Source organism: Hyperolius riggenbachi, chromosome 11 (assembly GCF_040937935.1).
Source record: "Hyperolius riggenbachi isolate aHypRig1 chromosome 11, aHypRig1.pri, whole genome shotgun sequence".
NCBI lineage: Eukaryota > Metazoa > Chordata > Amphibia > Anura > Hyperoliidae > Hyperolius > Hyperolius riggenbachi.
In genome coordinates, this window is record NC_090656.1 from 143333707 (window position 1) to 143354512 (window position 20806).

At 43.9% G+C, this 20806-nt stretch overlaps 1 protein-coding gene across 1 annotated transcript in view; it reads right to left on the minus strand.

Annotated features, from left to right (window-relative positions):
- The window catches only part of PLCB3 (phospholipase C beta 3), a 201313-nt gene that overhangs the window by 36075 nt on the left and 144432 nt on the right, over nt 1–20806 (minus strand). Inside the window, exon 21 of the mRNA XM_068261207.1 lies at nt 9088–9164. Within this exon, the coding sequence (XP_068117308.1) occupies nt 9088–9164 (77 nt within the window). The remainder of the gene's footprint in view (nt 1–9087; nt 9165–20806) is intronic.

Here is a 20806-nt window from a genome sequence, read left to right on the forward strand (position 1 = left end):
GGGAAACGGACCGTTCAACGGGGATGGGGCATGTGCCGATGCAAATCTAGCGACGGGAGGGTGCAGCAGCCAGGCGGGTGGGTGAGGGAGGGTTTATACATACCTAATTTTCAGTAATAGCTGGCGGTAGAGGCTTCCGTCTTCTTCTGCGTCATATGACTTTTACATGCGGAAAGAGGAAGCCTCTATCGCCGGCTACTACTGAAAATGAGGTATGTATGTGCTGAGTGAAAACGGATCCGATCAATCATTGATCAGATTCGTTTTCACTATGTGAACCAGGCCACGGACTGAGCCATCCGGATCCGGTGAAGCGGAGACTGGATCCGCTCACCGGAACCTTTTGGCTCAGAACGCTAATGTGAACCGGGCCTTACACTTTCAGCTATAGACCATGTACAAGCATGCAGCAGATCAGTTGTTTCTGACAGTATTCTCAGATCTGACAAGATTAGCTGCAAGGCTTGTTTCTGGTGTTATTCAGACACTACTGCAGCCAAATAGACCAGTAGGACAACCAGGCAACTGGTATTGTTTAAAAGGAAATAAATACAGCAGCCTCCTTATCCCTCTTTTTACAGTTGTCCTCAAAGCGGAAAAAATCCTTCCCGACTCCAGGTGGCAGTCAGATAAAATCCCTGGATCAACTTTGCTGGGAATTAACTAGTAATTATAGCTGTGGATGTCCTTCAATGCAAGAAAAGCATCAAAGCTTCTTATAAATGCACCTATGCACTGTAAAGAGCCCCTTCCTACATAGATGGCAAAACCATTTTTTCTTCCATTCGAAGATCATGTCCACTTGTCCTTTGTATAAGCCTAGGGACAAAAAGCTCATCTGAAAAGCTTCGTATTGCCTTATGTATTTATGCATGTTAATCAGGTCACCCCTTAAAGAAAACCTGAACTGAAAATTAAAAGTCAAAATAAGCATACACAAGTCATACTTACCTTCCATGTAGTCTACTCCTCAGTGTCTTTCTCCTGTCCCGCGTCCCATAACAGCTTTCTGGTCAGCACACAGTTAAACTGTAACATATGCCCCCTTGAGCCATAGGGAAACATGGACATTACCTAGTACATCAGTTTTCCTCTCAGCTATAACTGACAGCAACTGATATTTTACTGACAGCAACTGATATATTTCAGATCTGACAAAATATTGTCAGAACTGGAAGGGATTATTGTCAGAAGAAAATGGTGAGCTTCTGAGAGGAACTGATGGCAAGGTAACTATGTAATGTTCATTTGAAGTTAACTCGTGTTTATTTTAAATATTTTTACTCAGTACAGGTTCTCTTTAAGGTGGCCATACATCAGGCGACTTGGCGGTCGATCGACCATACGATTCGATTATTATAATGGAATTGGATGAAAACTGGTGCCACAAAGTGCATGTCTGACCAACATAGCAACCGATTTCAGGACGAAAATTGGTCGCATTGTCGATCGCGCATGCTGCAAGATGTCGGGGTCGAAGTCAGATTGTCAGGTGTGCGGTGGTACGGTAGCAGATTTCGGAATGAGCGACGAAACCCCCGCCGCCGTAATGTATAAATGTGCCCCCCCAGTGTGTGCATATATAAATTGCCTGCAAGGGTGTCCATCCATCTCTCCGGGTTCTTACAGCCGCAGACACGCTGGCGGTGCATAGCGTGTGACATCAGACGCTATGTGCAGCCAGCGTGTGTGCGGCTGTAAGAACCCGGAGAGATGGACAGACACTCTTGGAGGCTGCCACAGAACAGGTAATGTATACATGCACACACTGGGGGGCACATTTATACACTGGGGGGACACTGGGGGGCAGCGGCGGGGCGGACGCGGTGGGCTCAGATGACTCCCTGAAGATTTCATGCTAAAATCGGACGGGAATCTACCTGCAGTATATGGGCAGCTTCGACAAAGAGACACATTTATCTTTAATCAGGTTTGATTAGAAATAAATTTTTCTCTTTGTCGAATCTGCCCATAATCTTCAGGTATATGGCTACCATTAGCAGTCATTTTTCTAACCTAAATAAATCCAGTTTGTCCAACCTTTCTTGTATGTACACAAAAACAAAGTGGGCACTTTCATAATAAGTGCCCACTTCCCGTCCATCCCAACTCACTCCCCCTCCGCTCTCTCTCCAAAACGCCGCTCCCAGCGTGACTCCAGCTAGCATGTCACGCTAGCTTTATTAGTGGAGCGCACACGCTGGGCAGGGAGGAGGCGGGGAAGTGTCCGATCTTCTGCCGTCATGATGCGACGGCAGAAGGGAAGATGATTGGACATACTGCGCATGCGCAGTGCAGTATGTCCGGGTCAGGGGTCAGATGAGTCGGCCGGTACCGGGAGCTGTAGCAGACGAGCGGGACCCGACGGCTGGGAGCGAGGGGAGCTGTGAGTATGTCATTTTTTTTTCCCTACACATGCTGCATTTATTTTACCACAGCCTGTGGGCTGTGGTATCCTTTAATGTCTTGAAAAAAAAAAAAAAAGCTTTACTCACCTGGGGCTTTCTCCAGCCCCTAGCAGCCGACTGTCCCACGCTGTCACCTCCGCTCCCCGCCGATGTCCCGGTCTCAGTTCTCGGTCCAGAAGCCAACCCCGAGGTTGTCCGCACTGAGCATGTGTGAACCGCCGCTGTCGATCAAGCCCACGTTGTACGGGGCTTACTGCGCATTTCAATATTGTGTGGATTACACATTCACTTCTTGGCATTGTGGGACTGGACAACCTGGTTCCTGCACTATCGGTTGGACTGAGGTTCTGAGCAGAATACCACTGGTCTCCACTGATTTATAGAGAGGAATTAGTATATTAGCATCTTGTGATGTTATTTACCATTTTATGTACTGTATTCTAAAATTATATTTGCTTTAGCTGCTGCTGCTTAGCATTGAATATGGGTGTTTAACTTGTTATCAACCAGTATTCCCAAGTCCTTTTTCAAGTCTGATGTTCCCAGCTGTAAGCCATTTATCTTATATGTTGCTCTACCATTGGTATGTCCAAGGTGCATGACCTTACATTTATCTACATTAAATTTAATCTGCCATCTGTCTGCCCATATAGCCATGCTGTTGATATCCTGTTGTAAAATTCACTATCCTGCTTAGTGTTTATAATTCTGCATAATTTTGTATAATCTGCAAAGTTGGCAACATTACTCTGTACTCCATCCGGCAGGTCATTAATAAATGACATATTTTTGGAGCATATAACAGAGGAGCCATAGCTGTATAGCAGTAGACGGCCGCAGTGTACAGCTATATACACTGCTGCTGGAGGTGAAGAGGAGCCTGTCTATCAGCAAGATATGCAGCATGCAGCTAATCCCATCAGATTTTTGTCAGAAGCATGTAATCTTACATGTTCGTAAAGGTTCTGTGGCTAACAGTAGAGGGGATCAGCAGAATAGCCAGACAATGTGAATTGTGTAAAGTTAAATAAATATGTCAGCCTTCATATTCCCTTTCACTTCAGCTCACTTCAGGTTAGCTATAAAAAAAAAAATAAAAAAATAAAAAAAAAAACTATAAGAAAGGTAACAAACCATACAAAAAGAATATCAAAACTGGAGGCTGAAAAACAAGTTGCTAATGATATAAAGTCAAATCAGGGGCGTTTCTATCCCTTTTGTCACTCCAGGCAGGAAGTCCTGTCCCCCCCCCCCCAAAAAAAGGAAAAACCCACACCCACACACTAGAGAATATAAACCATGTGCCATATAGGGTGGATGCATAATACAGGGAGTCCCAGGGATACAAACAACCCGCCGAGCCTGTCGCATTTCATTGTGCACACCCTTCCTGCACTATCCCAGCTTAGTGTGTAAAGACTGAGTAAAGTGCAGCAGAAGCCGTGCTCTCACCTCTTGGCCGGAGTCCAGTGCTGTGCTTCTGCCTGTCCCCTCCCCTCTCACCCTAGTGCCTATCATCTTCTACCGCACGTAGCATGGTTACACGCTACATGAGAAGAGTGGGGTACTAGCACTAGATGGAGCCAGCAGAAAACAGACAGGATGGTCACAAAGGCACAGCACTGGTCTCCAGAGGGGAGTTTAGAGCACAGCTTTTGCTGCACTATACTCTGCCTTTACACATTGGATTCGGGGAGCGCAGGAGGCGGATGGGAACAGATAGTGGGACAAGGGGAGTGAGGGAGGCACAAAGGATGACAGAAGGAGGCACAGTGGGACAGAGGGAGGCACAGAGGGACACATACAAAGGGAAGCTAGATCAACCACAAGGCAGGTGCCTAGGGCCTGGAGAGAGTCTAGGGGCCCAGTATATAATAGCCAAAAAAAAGCTAGGTGGCCATCAAGGGTGGGTCCAAAGTTGTTGCTTGCCTAGGCCACCATTTCACCTTAATCCATCTCTGGACACACAGGGGGCAAAGGTGGCATGGGAGGACTGAAGGTGGCACAAGCAGACAGAAGGAGGCACAAACACCCGAAATGAAAACATACACATAGCATCACATTAGCAAAAGCTTTTTTTTTTTAAAAATCACAAGCACTTAAAAAAGCTCTTGTAGTGTAAACCAGCCCTAAGCATTCCTAACTATGCTTGATTTTTGCTGGATATTGGAAGATCTCTTAATGTGTCCTACTCCAGCCATAACCCTCGCCCTGTGTCACACTGTGCTCTATTCACAAAGCTTTTTCACTTGTTTTGACCTTTCGTATGTTACATTTTTAAGCTTCCAAAGAGCAAAAATATTATATAAATGAAGGTAAGAAAAGTAATATTGAAATGAAGTTAATCAGAAACAACTTACTTTGATAAAAATAACCTTTAAGCACATTTACAAGCAAAATAATCACTTAAGGTCCGTACACACGCCGGACTGGAGGCAACGACGGGTCCGTCGTCACCTCCCGCTGGGTGGGTGTTCCAACGACAGTCCGGCGTGTGGCGGACTGATACGGCTGTTTCTGAGAGATCCGCCTTTAAAGAGATCCAGAGACGAAGCACCCTCATGTATTTTATTACATTTATCAGTGGGAACATGACAGTAAACACCTACCCAGCTTTTAGTTTTATTCTTCTCAGTCTAATCTATCTGTAATCAACTGTGATAAGAATCCACTATTCAGTGGAGGTTTGACCTGGAATCATTATAGCTGAGTCACTCTTCTGTGGAGTCTTTTCAAGCCCAAGCCTTCCCCCTCCTGGCTCACATTTCATACTCAGAGCTGTTTACATGGGAGAGGCTGCTGCTGCCGAGAATGAAGCTCTGAAACAGACAGTGTATCTGTGTGCAGCCAGTCATTATCTACTGTATGCAGTTTCATTTCTATGAGAGACACTTCCTACAGGCAGCCACACAGCATACCAGAATAATAAAGTTGAAAGCAGACAGATGAAAGCCTGCTGCAGCCCTGCTTGTCTATAGTCTATAGACAGCACATCCAGAACAGTTTATAACCTGGAAGCAGAAGAGATATGAGCCGGCGGCCATATTGGATATTTCCTGGAGCAATAATGGATAAAAAACACTCAAAAAGGCACTCCAGAGTGACGAAATTATCAGGTAGAGCATTTATTCTTTACAAGCTATCAACTGATATGTTTATTTTGTGTGAATCATTCATCTCTGGTTCCCTTTAAATAAGTGAAAAATAAGTAATTTATGAGACGATTTGTGAAAATAATTATTTTAGTATTTATATAGCGCCGACATCTTCCATAGCGCTGTACAGAGAATATATATATAGTCTTGTCACTAACTGTCCCTCAGAGAAGCTCACAATCTATTCCCTACCATATTCATTTGTCTATGTATGTATCGTGTAGTGCATTTATGTAGTCAGGGGCCAATTTAGGGGGAAGCCAATTAACTTATCTGTATGCGTTGCAAGGGGAGAGAGAGTGGACAAGGCTGGCACTGCAATTCAGGAGTTTATTGTAGAGTTTATTGTAGAGGCTCACTGAGAGGCAAACCCTTTGTCTCTCAGTGAGCAAGAGCCAGCGGGGCGAAACGAACGTTTGAGAAGGCATCTGACCTGGCGCCCACCTAGCCACTATCTGCATTGCCCACCACCGCTGACTAAGCTTTTACATTTTCAACAATAAACTCCTGAATTGCAGTGCCAGCCTTGTCCAGTCTCTCTCCCCTTGCAACGCATACTACTGCATCTATCGCTTGAGCATGCATTCTTAAAGGAGCAGTGTCCTACCGTCCAGCCAGTTACATGGGCATGTCCGGTCCCCTGTCTGAGTGATCCAAGAGTGCTGGAGTCCACTCATCTACACTTCTTAACTAACTTATCTGTATGTTTATGGGATGTGGGAGGAAACCGGAGTGCCCAAAGAAAACCCACGTAGTCACGGGGAGAACATACAAACTCCTTGCAGATGTTGACCTGGCTGGGATTCAGACCAGGGACCCAGCGCTGCAAGGCGAGAGCACTAACCACTACGCCTCCGTGCTGCCCCAATATGTATCTCCCACCCCCTTATTTCAACTGGCCCCCTCTGTCACAATTTTCTGCAGACTCTCTCCTCCCCCTCCTACTTACATACATACTTCATTATGTCCTTCTCCCCTCACACACATATTACTATGACCTCCTCCATCAGACACACAAATTTCAGCATGTTTGGAGTCATTAGGACAAGCAATGTAATGACTGGTAAAGGATCTCTGCGGCTGCCACGCCACTCTTCTCTTGCCCAGAAAACAGCATCCAACTCACAGCTTATATAAACGCTCATAGGCTCTGTGACAGGCCTCATATGACACATTCTTGCTGGGGCTTTCTGACATCTCTATCAGCTACAGTGGCACTGCGAGGCCAACACAAAAACATTGCAGGGGGTGGCGCTATATTACAGGCGAGGCTAAAGGAAAGAACCACCAGGAATCAGAAGCTAGAGGAGTGGAGGAGCAGAGCAAAACCACCCAGTAGGGGGGAGGGGCAGAGGATGAAGAGCAGCCCAAGAACAGGTGAGCTGCTTCTGGACACTCAGCTGCACTGCTTACTCAGTAGTCGCACCATTGTAATGGTGACACCCGATGTGACGAGCAACCCCACACACCCTACTTGTGATACCACTGTTGAGACCCACACCATAGAGACGACATTGATATTTTAGAACAGGTACAAAGACAAGCAACTAAATTAATCAAGGCTATGGCACGACTCACTTACCAAGAAAGATTAGACACCTGCACCCACACGCAATTTACTTTTTCTCCTGAGTTTTCTCCTAGGTGATATCTTCACACATTGTCAGAAAATGCATTTTAAACCACCAGCAAGCAAGAAAATACTCAAAAGAATTTTGATAGTACTTTTCCACAAACTTTTAGGTACTTTTTAAATTGTGCTTAAAAGTTATTGTAAAGAGAATATGAAAATTATCTCCTAGGAGATAACTCAGCAGGAAAAGTTTATTGCATATGGGTCCTGGGCTTATTTAGCTTGGAAAAGAGACAACTTACAGGTGACCTAAATAACAAGCATAAATACATACAAGGGTAATATAAAATCTTTTCAAATGAGCATCATATCCCTAGATCTGTACAAAGACACCATGATCTACGCATAAAGGAAAGTAGATTTTATCGACCTGCTTAGAAAGGGGTTCTTCACAGTATGAGTGGTTAGGATGTGGACTATCTTACCACAGAAAGAGGTTCTAGCAAAATCTATTGGACACCTTCCTAGCTTTGAATGGCATCCACAGTTATGACTGTTGGATGTGGGAGGAAGATACCTTGGTTTTCCTCTGAATAGAGGTGCAGCGAGGTTGAACTTCATTGCTCGTATCCATTTTTGAACCTACAATGTTCTATTATTGCACTGCTACTGACTTCCCTCTCCCATTCTCATCATCTGCAGAGGAGAGTGTAGCTATAGCAGGGTGATGTAACAGGGACACTGCATTATGGCATTATCACAAGTTTTCTGAGATGCACTGCAGGGTGGGAGTAGGATGAAGTCAGTTTGTTCCTATGGAAAACAGGGCAGGTCAACTCAACTCCAACGTTGGTTCATGGAGGATGCAGGCACTCCATTCTGAAAGTGGAGTCAGTTGACCCCAAAGTTAAAGACCTTTAAAGTTGAATGTCTATAGGGTTATACACGTAAACACATTGTAGTCATCAGTCAAGCAGAATATCAAAATATATAGAGGGTAGGTGTGCAAATACAGACCAACATAGGGCTCTGTTTTATGCTCTCATAACTATACTAGAATCAGATTTATTCGCCAAGTGCGTCGGAAGTCGTACTCGGAATTATTTGTGGTTCACATGGCATGGCAAGTACAAAGACAGGCAACAGATACACTGGCAGACAAAAACGACATACATTAACAGTTGTGCAAAAGTCCACAGACATTTACCAGCAACTCAACAATACGAGCACGCTCAACAATACGAGTCCTTTGGATCAAAAGTCTTAAAAACAGCAGAAGCTGGCTGCTTGGCCGTATTGTCCCGTGTGGTGTGAGCATCAGTGAGCCAATGAGAGGTTTCTACATTTTACATTGGATTTCAGGCATATATTTAAAATTCTTTGGGAATATTTACAAGTTTACAAAAGTGATATTTGACATCAGCAGTGGTTAGAGATGGTCAAAAAGTTGTTAAGAATTTAAGGTTTTCACGCAAATTTAATGCAACTTGGCAGTGAACCTATCAAATGCACTTCTTGCAGATTTTCATTGGTCGCGCCAACCAAAACCTAGAAACACACTTGCATGGAAAGTATGGCTGGGACCGAAACTTCACCCCTGGACTTGCCACCTCCAAGGCACAGACATGCAAGACTAGGAGACAGAGCCTAGAAAAACAAGAATTCATGGAGAAAAGTCTTTTCTGTGGCCAAGGCCCTTTGCTAGAAACAACACAGAAGAATTTTGATAGCTTGATAGATTTGACTAACACTGCAAAATGAGTTTGTAATTTTATATTGCTGCATAATCACTTGTTACATACATTAAAACTTGTCATTGATAATTCTGGACCAGTCAACATTTATCATTTTAACGGTTTCCCCATGGTCTCACAGTTTGCATTGGCTTTTTCATCCCATCACCAGTCAAACAGTTATTTGTATTTCTAAGATATCTAACCACATCACTCACTTTTCACTTGTTTCTTTTAATTTTTTCAGCTGTGTAGCATGGCATGACTGAGCCACATCCAGGAGCTTCTGAACAGCCTACAGGGAGATTATGTAAATTGTTTATTAGCAGACAAACTGTTTATGGAATACACAAAAGCATGAATTCAAAAAGCAGTACCAAAATACCTGAAACAAATTACAATACATGTTTATAGAAAGGCCAGTTTTAATAGATCATGAAATACAATTATATTACTAAAATAACAAATGCATGGTTACATTTAGGAGGTATTTCAAAACACTAACTCACAAAGCTTAAAGTATATACATTTTATTTCAAGAAAAAGAAATAAAGCAAAAAAAAAAACAAAAAAGCAGGAAAATGAAAACATCTGCAAAGTTTCACATCTTGAATGACAAAATTGTATTCAAATTTCCAACTTGTGTAAGCAGTTTAAGCGGACCTGAACTCAGAACGTCCTCTCTGCTCTAAAAGATATGCAACACTATAATAACCTTCAGGCTGCTTTCACAGTAAGACGTTACAGGCGCACATTAGTGCAGCCTGCAACGCAGCCCACCGCACAGCAATGAAAAATCAATGGGCTGTTCACAGTGCCCACGTTGCGTTACATTTTAACGCAGCAAGTTAAAACAAAGTGCTGCATGCTGTGCGTAATATGCGGCTAAGCCGCGTTAGACTGTTTGCACATGCTCAGTAATGTTGGAGGAGGAGGTCTCCCCTCCACCTCCTCGGCCAGCCACATGGCTAATTAATATTCACTGCACGGTGTGAGGTGCAGTGTTTACTTCCTGGAGTGCCGCTCTGTGCGGTGATTGGCTGGCGGGACCACGTGATGCGGATCACGTGGTCTCCGCAGTCTATAGCACAAAAAAGGCGCACCAAGAGCTGCATAACGCAGCTCTAGGTAGCGTCCTCCACCAACACCACCAGACGTTGCGTTAGGGGCACGTTATGCGACCTATAACGTTCCCTAAAACGCAACATCCTGGTGGGAAAGAAGCCTTAATGAAAATCATTTTTTTGTTACAGCTGATACAAATCCTGAAATAAATCTGCACTGTTTCTACTGCCTGTGGAAGCAGACATATTATTAACATCTTGTGCTTTCAAATGAGCTTATCTGCCTTATCTTCCAAGGCAGTCAGGTGAAACGGGAGAGATCAAATTACACATTGTGATAAGAGACAAATGAGGGTGAATTAGATGAGCTAAACTCTCTAAATACATACAGGGTGCATTTCTCTATGTTCCTTCTGTCCTATCAAAAAGCAGTTGCGGTGGCCATATTGGATCAATTCTCTAATGGCTGCTGACTGTTAGTGAGAGCAGGGTCAGACTTGCTGCAGATAGGTAGGGAAAGTATTAGGCTAGGCTTCCACTTGTGTGTTTTGCGTCAGATTTTTCTCTCAGAAAATCTGCATTGATTTGGCAATTAATGGTAGTGAATGGAAATGCTTCCATTCAAAGCGAATATTTGCACACATTCGTACATGTCAAAAAATCTGAGATCCTGCATCATTTTTTTGGATGCATGATCCACGTACAATGCTTTGTATAGGCAACACAAATTTTCAAGTTATTTGCGCAAAAATTCGCATTAGATCCATGGTTACAGGAAGTTGTCAGCAGTCATGACTAAGCTGCTACTAGGCAAATTATGATATATTTAACGAATGCAAATTTTCTTGTACAAAAATTCGCATAAAAACGGGTAAAAATTTACATGCAAACTTTCACCAAGCAAAACGTAGCCTTAGCTAGGCCCGTGTTCTTGTTTCTTACTTGCTGTGAAAGCACTCCAAACAGCCCTTTTGAGAGCTAGCACATCGGTCTACTATGCTTTTTGTGTGCGCACAGCCCACTGACACCCAGAGTTGTGTGCACACTACTGCTGTACTGTTGCCTTATTAAAGTGGACCCAAATTAAAAATTCAAGATTTCAGAAACAAAATCTATTTTCTAAATTATAACAATAAATAGCAGCCTTTTTTCAGCTGCATGATGACAAGTATAAAATATTTTACATTTATTGGAGAAACCCCTCCCTTCCTTTCAAATTGCCGGGACAGACTCCGGCAAAATGCTGGAGTAGATGGTGTCCGGCAATGGAGGAATTGCTAATGGCTGCCGCCAGTATAACCCTAGCTATGAAAAGAAAAGGCTGAAAAGCATGCACTGAAATGCTCATAGGCTTGAAGGAGTGTTTATTTATCTTTGTATGTGTCAGAGTGGTGCAACTAAATATTTTGAATTAAAAAAATGTTTGGTTTGGGTCCGCTTTAAGTTGCATGCACAGAACCACTCCAATGCATTATTATTGCACTGTATTCTGATAGTGCTTTTGTATCTCTCTGTGTGAGACACTCCACAGCCCAATGACACCCAGAGCTGTGCATAATGTGATTTCTTCTCATTAGGGTTTAAAACCCGACTTTGCGTCAACTCCGTAATTTTTGGTGAGACTTTTGGCATGGATCCCCCACTGCCATGCCCCTATCCAGGTATTAGACCCTTTGAAACAACTTTTTCATCACTTTTGTGGCCAGAAACAGTCTTTGTAGGTTTTAAAATTCGCCTGCCCATTGAAGTCTATGGCGGTTCACGAACATTTTGCGGAAGTTTGCGTTGGCGAACAGAAAATTCTATGTTCGCGACATCTTTAATTAGAATATAATACATGTTTAAAGGGGAGAAGAAGAAAGAAAAAATAGAACTACTGCGCCTGCCCAGTCCACCCGGCCCACGTGGCGGTAATTGATAGCGCCGATCGCGCAGGCAAAGTACAGAGCGACCTCCAGGTCGTTCTGACGTCATCGCCGGGGACCGGGTCGCAGCTCCGGCAAACGGCTGCGGGCAGAGCTGTGGCGAGGGAGGTCCTGGGAGCTTGGGGCTGGAGGAAGCCCCCGGTAAGTAGCGTTTATTTTATTCAATTTGGCCTGACAACTCCTTTAACTCCTTTTTTGCCAATGTGTAGGCTGTCAGTTATCATGATGTGCACGATATCCTCTTTTGATCTGTGGGAGACAAGTTATCTGCATATTATCTATGGGACGGGACATAATATATGCATTTAATTTGTGGAGGACCACCTGCAACTAGTACAGAATGTTGCTGCCAGATAACTAACAAACCAGCCTCGCCACTGTCACATTACACCGTTTCATCACTCACTGCACTGGCTACCTGTAAAATGGAGAATACTCCATTTAAACCCCTACACAATTTGGGCCCTGGATGCATGAAGGCCTTGCTGAAACTGCTCCACACCCCTCATAACCTCAGATCAGCAGGTTCCATAAACTTGGTCATTCTCAGAGTGCACCTCAAAACCTTTGGAGCAAGAGCTTTCTGTCATGCTGCCCCTATGCTTTAGAACTCCCTACCATACCCAGTAAAGACAGCCCCTTCCCTGGTGATATTCAAATCCAGACTGAAAAGCCACCTGTTTATTCTGGCATTTGCAGACTTATAGAAATCTTCTTTTGTACCACTATTTACCAATCATCGAATTACTGGTCTGAGCCATGCTTATGCGCTTTGAGAACTACGAGAGAAAATCGCTTTACAAATGTTATTTTTTGTTGTTGTTGCAGTTATCTGCATTTGATCTGTGAAGGGCGTGTTATCTGCATTTCATGTGTGTGTGTGAGCATGTACAGTGTGTATGTATGGGGGGGCGCCATAGATTGTCTCCCAATGGGCAGCCGGGGGGCGCCACAGGTTTTCTTGCCTGGAGTGACAAAAAGGCTAGAAGCGCCCCTGAGTATAGAGGTCACAAAACGTAAGCAGGTGATTAAACTTTGAACTGCTAATAAAAAGGTATAATCTGGTGTTAACACAAAATGCATTCTAACCAATTAAAGAAGCCTTACCAATAAAAATGATGAACCCAAGTTGGATTATAAAAGAGACAAAGATTATGCTGTTATAGGAGTAACATAGACTAAGGGCCTGGACACATGGATAGAATTTTGTGGGTCATTTTAGTTTAAAAAAAAAAAAAACATGATTCCATTGACTTACATGAAAATTGAAGAAAAATTGCAGCAATCGCGCTACTTTGAAGCATTTAAAAAAAAATGTAAACAACCCCCAAGCCGCTCTCTGGTGTGTCAGGGCCATTAGATGAATTGAAGCCATGACTAGACAGTGAACTTGGATACTCAGTAGAGTAGCCTTTCTCAACCAGGGTTCCCTGGAACCCCAGGGTTCCTTGAGGACATTGCAGGGGTTCCTTGTCATGTTCAGATTCAGATTATTTTTCCTCTTCGAGGTGATGTGCCTCAGCTGGCAGGTTGAGAAAGTTTTAAAATGATGTCCCAAGCTTTTCTATGTCCTCATTGGAAGCATGGACTGTTACAATAATAAAGCATTTAACCTCACTCCCTTTTAATGACCAATCCTAATATAAAATGAATCACCTCTCCCTTCATTAAAAGCAGGGGTTTCCTGAGATCCAAAAATTATTTAAAGGGGTTCCTCCAGGGTAAAAAATTTGAGTGTAGCTGCGAGTAGACTATTGTACCATGTTAGCCTTCAGCAAAAGCAAGACATTTTGAATCAAGATGATACCATTTATTAGTCAACCTAAAAGAAAAAGAGTAAGCTTTCGGCTAAGCAGCCTTCTGAGTTGATGGTATTTAATAATTCTTTTCAGCAGTGGCGTAGCTAAGGAGCTGTGGGCCCCGGTGCAAGTTTGACAATGGGGCCCCCTCAAAGCACTCTATACATAACAATTGATACGGCGCACCAAAACCTGCTAATGGCAACTACAGTGTCAGAGGTGCAAGAAAAGCATGGGAAACAGTTTCTTAAGGATTACCAGTATTCAAAGTATCTATAGAAGTCATTATTATGGGCACAGGACCAATAGAGAGCTAATACTGTAGTTGGGGGAGGGCCCTTCGGGGCCCCTCTGGCCCAAGGGCCCCGATGCGGTCGCTACCTCTGCAACCCCTATTGCTACGCCCCTGCTTTTCAGCCTAGACGTATATTGCATCCATTCTCAGGGCAGTTTCTAGGCTAAATTACTCCAAGGGCAAGGGTGTTAAATATGCACCCCGCCCCTCTCCCCCCGGCTCAAGAACATTATTTGCGATGCAGTATTTAGTCCTTCAGTATAGGTAGTCAGGTATAGGTGCACCCCAATATAGGTATCCAGGTATATGTGCTCCCAGTACAGGTAGGTACCCCAGAATAGGTTAGCCAGCTATACCTACCCTGGTATAGGTTAGCTAGGTATAGGTGCCCCAGTATAGGTTAGCCAGCCAAAGGTGCCCCAATATAGGTTAACCAGGTATAGGTCGCCCAGTACAGGCTGGCAAGGTATAGGTTCGCCAAGTATAGAGTCCCCAGTACAGGTTAGCCAGGTATATGTGCCCCAGTAAAAGTTAGCCGGGGTATAGGTGCCCCAGAATAGATTAGCCAGGCATAGTTCCCCAGTAGAAGTTTGCAAGGTATAGGTTCCCCAGTAAAGTTTAGCCTGGTATAGGTGCCACCCCCCTCTCCCGTCAAGCTTGGGTTCTACAGTGAAGGAGTGAGGCGCAGTGATACACGGGGACTCAGCTGTGGGGAGGGGACCCAACTTCTTAGTAAAAACTCAACTTCTGGGCTCCAGGCGATGATCACGTGCTGCCCGGGCACCTCTGTCTGAAGCGCCGCACACTACTTTGTGAACGGAAGTAGTGAGAGGCACTAGAGACAGAGGGGTCTGGTGGCACGTGATCATTACCTGGAGCCCAGATGGAGAGTTTTTACTGAGACTTCACCTTGCCACTGCTGGATATTACTGCAATGGAGGGGGGAGCACGGATGGGAGGGGGACCCAAAAGAAGACGGAGGAAGGAGTCGGGCCCCCTCCCCGCGGCTGAGGCACACAAAGGAGGACTTTAAGGGAGGAGTCGGGGCCCCCCTCCCAGCAGCCGAGTCTTAGTGTGCTGCTGCTTCCCCCTCCTTAACTGCTCTTTGGGTGGACACTTGCCTGGCCCGGCAATAGAAACAGAGCTGTCTATTCTGATTGTAAGCTAACTTTTGAACTCTGAAGTTATGCTCCTTTTGACCCGGCCCAAGTCTCAGTTATGTGAGGATTGAGTAAACAATGGGTCTTATCTATTTGTCATAAATTAGCCAACATCCTTTCAAGACTCCCTTTGGGTGTGGTGTTGTAATTATGGGATCTATATGTATTTGCAAAATAATATATGTACTGTACCACCTTCTGAAGTCCAACATACAGTGGGTAGCAAAAGTATTCGGCCCCCTTGAAGTTTTCCACATTTTGTCACATTACTGCCACAAACATGCATCCATTTTATTGGAATTCCACATGAAAGACCAATACAAAGTGGTGTACATGTGAGAAGTGGAACGAAACTCATACATCATTCGAAACATTTTTTACAAATAAATAACTGCAAAGAGGGGTGTGCGTAATTATTCGGCCCCCTGAGTCAATACTTTGTAGAACCACCTTTTGCTGCAATTACAGCTGCCAGTCTTTTAAGGTATGTCTCTACCAGCTTTGCACATCTAGAGACTGAAATTCTTGCCCATTCTGCTTTGCAAAACAGCTCTAGCTCAGTCAGATTAGATGGACTGCGTTTGTGAACAGCAGTTTTCAGATCTTGCCACAGATTCTCGATTGGATTTAGATCTGGACTTTGACTGGGCCATTCTAACACATAGGTATGTTTTGTTTTAAACCATTCCATTGTTGCCCTGGCTTTATGTTTAGGGCCATTGTCCTGCTGGAAGGTGAACCTCCACCCCAGTCTCAAGTCTTTTGCAGTCTCCAAGAGGTTTTCTTCCAAGTTTGCCCTGTATTTGGCTCTATCCATCTTCCCATCACCTCTGACCAGCTTCCCTGTCCCTGCTTAAGAGATGCACCCCCAGAGCATGATGCTGCCACCACCATAATTGACAGTGGGGATGGTGTGTTCAGAGTGATGTGCAGTGTTAGTTTTCTGCCACACATAGCGTTTTGCATTTTGGAAAAAAAGTTCAATTTTGGTCTTTGATCTGACCAGAGCACCTTCTTCCACATGGTTGCTGTGTCCCCCACATGGCTTGTGGCAAACTGCAAACGGGACTTCTTATGCTTTATGTTAACAATGCCTTTCTTCTTGCCACTCTTCCATAAAGGCCAACTTTGTACAGTGCATGACTAATAGTTGTCCTATGGACAGAGTCTCCCACCTGAGCTGTAGATCTCTGCAGCTCGTCCAGAGTCACCATGGGCCTCTTGACTGCATTTCTGATCAGCGCTCTCCTTGTTCGGCCTGTGAGTTTAGGTGGATGGCCTTGTCTTGGTAGGTTTACAGTTGTGCCATATACCTTCCATTTCTGAATGATCGCTTGAACAGTGCTCCGTGGGATGTTCAAGGCTTTGGAAATCTTTTTGTAGCCTAAGCCTGCTTTAAATTTTTTCAATAACTTGATCCCTGACCTGTCTTGTGTGTTCTTTTAACTTCACAGTGTTGTTGCTCCCAATATTCTCTTAGACAACCTCTGAGGCCCTCACAGAGCAGCTGTATCTGTACTGACATTAGATTACACACAGGTGCACTCTATTTAGTCATTAGCACTCATCAGGCAATGTCTATAGGCAACTGACTGCACTCAGATCAAAGGGGGCCGAATAATTATGCACACACCACTTTGCAGTTATTTATTTGTAAAAAAAAATGTTTGGAATCATGTATGATTTTCGTTCCACTTCTCATGTGTACACCACTTTGTGTTGGTCTTTCATGCGGAATTCCAATAAAATTGATTCAAGTTTGTGGCAGTAATATGACAACATGTGGAAAACTTCAAGGGGGCCGAATACTTTTGCAACCCACTGTATATAAGCTGTCTGTTCTAACATGTTACAACAGCATACAGGAATTAAGTCTGAAGAAAGCAGATTAGCCGAAAGCTTACTCTTTTTCTTTAAAGTTAGCCAATGAATGGTATCATTCTGATGCAAAACTTCTTGCAGATAGAAAAAGGTTAAGCGTCTGTACATTTGTTAAAAACTTAACTCTTGTAATTTATGAACACATGTCTGAGGACTGACAGCGTACAGTCTGTATGGGTAAGATTTTATTCTGGAGATAAGAGATGTTTCTTATTGGGGTATGTTATAAACCTCCACACAAATTACACTGAGGAAGAACTATCGCAACAGACTGAAAAGGCTCAGCCTGAGATATTAAAAATAGACAATTTATTAAAGAGAACCCGAGGTGTGTTTAAAGAATGTTATCTGCATACAGAGGCTGGATCTGCCTATACAGCCCAGCCTCTGTTGCTATCCCAAACCCCACTAAGGTCCCCCTGCACTCTGCAATCCCTCATAAATCACAGCCATGCTGTGAGGTTGTGTTTACATCTGTAGTGTCAGTCTCAGCTGTTCCCCCGCCTCCTGCAGAGCTCCGGTCCCTGCCCCCGTCCCTTCCCTCCAATCAGCAGGGAGGGAAGGGATGCAGGCGGGGACTGGAGTTCTGCAGGAGGCGGTAAGAGCAGCAGACTGACACTATAGAAATAAACACAGCCAGCTCTGACAAGCTGTTTGTCAGCAGCGTGGCTGTGATTTATGAGGGATTGCAGAGTGCAGGGGGACCTTAGGGGGGTTTGGGATAGCAACAGAGGCTGGGCTGTATAGGCAGATCCAGCCTCTGTATGCAGATAATATTCTTCAAACCCACCTCGGGTTCTCTTTAAGTTTTCCTATAAAGACAAGTTCTATATTCGATTCTCAAAATGGATACTAGATGGTGCCTTCTCTTAGGTTCACGGCTATTGGTCACAGGTGCAATTGATTAACATGCAGACGTGTCGCTCCTGAGTATAAAAGGAGAAAGTGTGCCCCTCTGTGCAAACATGTCTGAAGAAGCCTATTGGCGAAATGCGTCACGTGTCTGTGACGTCATCCCGTGGATTACGGTGATCCTCCCATGCCTCTTCCCCACAAGCCTCGCACCCGAAGGTCACCACCGCGCAAGATATGAACAAACAGAAGCCGCTACCCAGCAAACAGCCCTGACAGTGTGGATGCAGTGCCTGCTGGAGGGAGAGGTCTGTCTGTAATTTAAAGGGCACGTGAGTACCAGGTTAGTAGGTGGATGACTAACAGCAGCGCTTGCATACATAAGTGATAACAAGCTGGTCTGTGTATGGTTATATGAGAATAGCGCTCCACCACAAGTCTCTGTGGAAAACAAGCCCACATCAATCACTTTGGTAGCTGCTTGGCTGAAGGGTTGCGCTCAGTTTTGTGCGCGTAGTGAAGGTGTACTTCATGCATTGAACTGTGAAAGAGGTGTGCAAATTTATTGCACACGGGTTTGATTGAAGATAGCTTTTCACTGGATGACTTCATATAGTGTACATAATAGGAATTGCAAAAGAGGCCTGAAGATAAGAATAGCGGTATAAACATAATAGGCGCACCAATTCAATCTACCTTTTGCTCTAATCCTGTTTTGGTATGGCTATAATTAGGAGAGTTTTAAATTATTTTAAGTGCTTGTGAGCTATAGCTGGTTTTGGATTACATGATACCTTAATAAAGTGTCTATTTTTTTATATTTCAGGCTCCTTATGCTATATTTGATATTTATTATGTTTATATGTGAGACAGAAAATAGATTTATATAGACTGATATCCTGCATATGTATGCGAGATTGAAAAAGCTGCCAACAAAAATGGGGTCATAGCTGGTACGGATTTCAATTATCCAGATTTTTATTAATACTACAGGATAATCACATGACTCAAAATGTTGCAAGGTCGAGCACACTTGGGAAATAGAGATCACAGTATGGGAACATTTGAACTGCAGCTTAACAGAGCTGTGAGCAAGGGGACAGCAAGAACTATGAATTAACCCTTGTAGACTAGGATAGTAAACTACAGAGCAGGAATAATGAAAGTAAATGACAAATTGTAGCATGCACATACATTATGAGAATGAAAATGCTAGACCAAAAAAAATGGCCAGTATGAATAAATAATACAGTTTTGGATATGGTTATGTTGCATCCTTTAGGGCTCTAAAGCAGGGATGCCAAACTCCAGTCCTCAAGGGCCAAGATCCTCACACAATTTTGTCTCAGCTCAATTTTATTGATGGGATTGAATCAGGAAAGGTGTAGTTCATCAACATAAAACACATTTGCTATTTCTCTGTCCATCCTAAACACTGGCCTGGATATGGCCCTCGAGGACTGGAGTTGGGCATCCATGCTCTAAAGCATGCGTGGACTGCATTTCCATTAAACAAATATAAGGAATGTGACAAAAAGGTAAGCAGATTAGCAAAACTTGCCATGGCCGTATAATAATAATAAAAAACACTATGTAACATTCTTACATTCCATTTAATGTCAGACAATAAGCACCTCCGTCATATAAGAGGTAAATAATGACCATTCAGCGCCCTCTGAAATTGACCAATCAAATAAGAAGCGACGTATTTGCATTGCACTAGAGCTAAATACTCACCACCTGCTGGAAGAAGATGGATCCAGCAACGTCTCCCTCCCAACTTCACGATGAGCACTACACTATGCATTTTCCGGCTGGCTGGTATGTTCGACATCACACGAGGGGTGCGAACGCGAAGTCAAGCGAGCATTGTACTTTGCACAAAGTCATCGGGGATCTTAAAGTTCAGAGCCTGCTGTGACGGTCATTATCGCCGTGTGATGCTAAATGACGTTCGCCTGATTGTGCGCCTGTGCGGACATCACGAGAACGCAGAAATAATTGCTTGTTGCTCAAAGTATTGCCGGTTGTAGGAAAAATCACCAGGAAAACTGCATCGTGGGTATGATCCTTTACATAGTTAGTCTGGTTGGAAAAAAAAAACAAAAAACTGTCCAAGGTCAAGCAGAACAAAAAACTATTTTATGGTACAGAATCCACACTAATCCCATTTGATCCAGAGGCGGGCGAAAAACCTTACAATGCTTGGCCATTTAGCCTTACAAGGGGAAAAATTCCTTCCCGACTCAAGATGGCAGTCAGATAAATCCCTGGATCAACTCTGCCAGGAATTCCCTCGTAAGTATAGCTGTGGATGCTCTTCAATGCAAGAAATGCATCCAAGCCCTCTTTAAATGCAGATACAAAATCAGCAGAAGGAATTGCGCTCCTATGCTTGAATAAATGGATTATGAGGGGATCACAACGTATAGAAAAGTCATTTCTCCCCTCACATACATAAATGTCATAAACAAGCTGTGCCTCTTTCTCCAACTGTTCCCAAGCTTGGTAGAGACGAGGTCCTGAAATTGGATTAAAATCGCACATAGTGTTAAGTACTGCCATGGCAGCCTCAGCGTACCTCCAGGCTTCTTTCTATACATTTCGTCATACAGTGACCTGTGGAATGAGTCACAGTGTGATGAAACGCATAGATAGGAGCCTGGAGGTACACTGAAACTGTCCCTAAGTAGGCAAACGTTTGGTAAAATATTCCAGATTTTAAAGGACAACTGTAGGGAGGCTGCCATGTTATTTTCCCCTTTTATGCAATTCCAGTTGCCTGGCTGTCCTACTGAACCTCTGTCTCTAATACTTTTAGCCATAGACCCTGAACAAGCATGCAGCATATCAGGTGTTTCCAACATTAATGTCAGAACTGACAAGATTAGCTGCATGCTTGTTTATGGTGTTGTTCAGACACTGCTGCATCCAAATAGATCAGCAGGGCTGCCAGGTAAC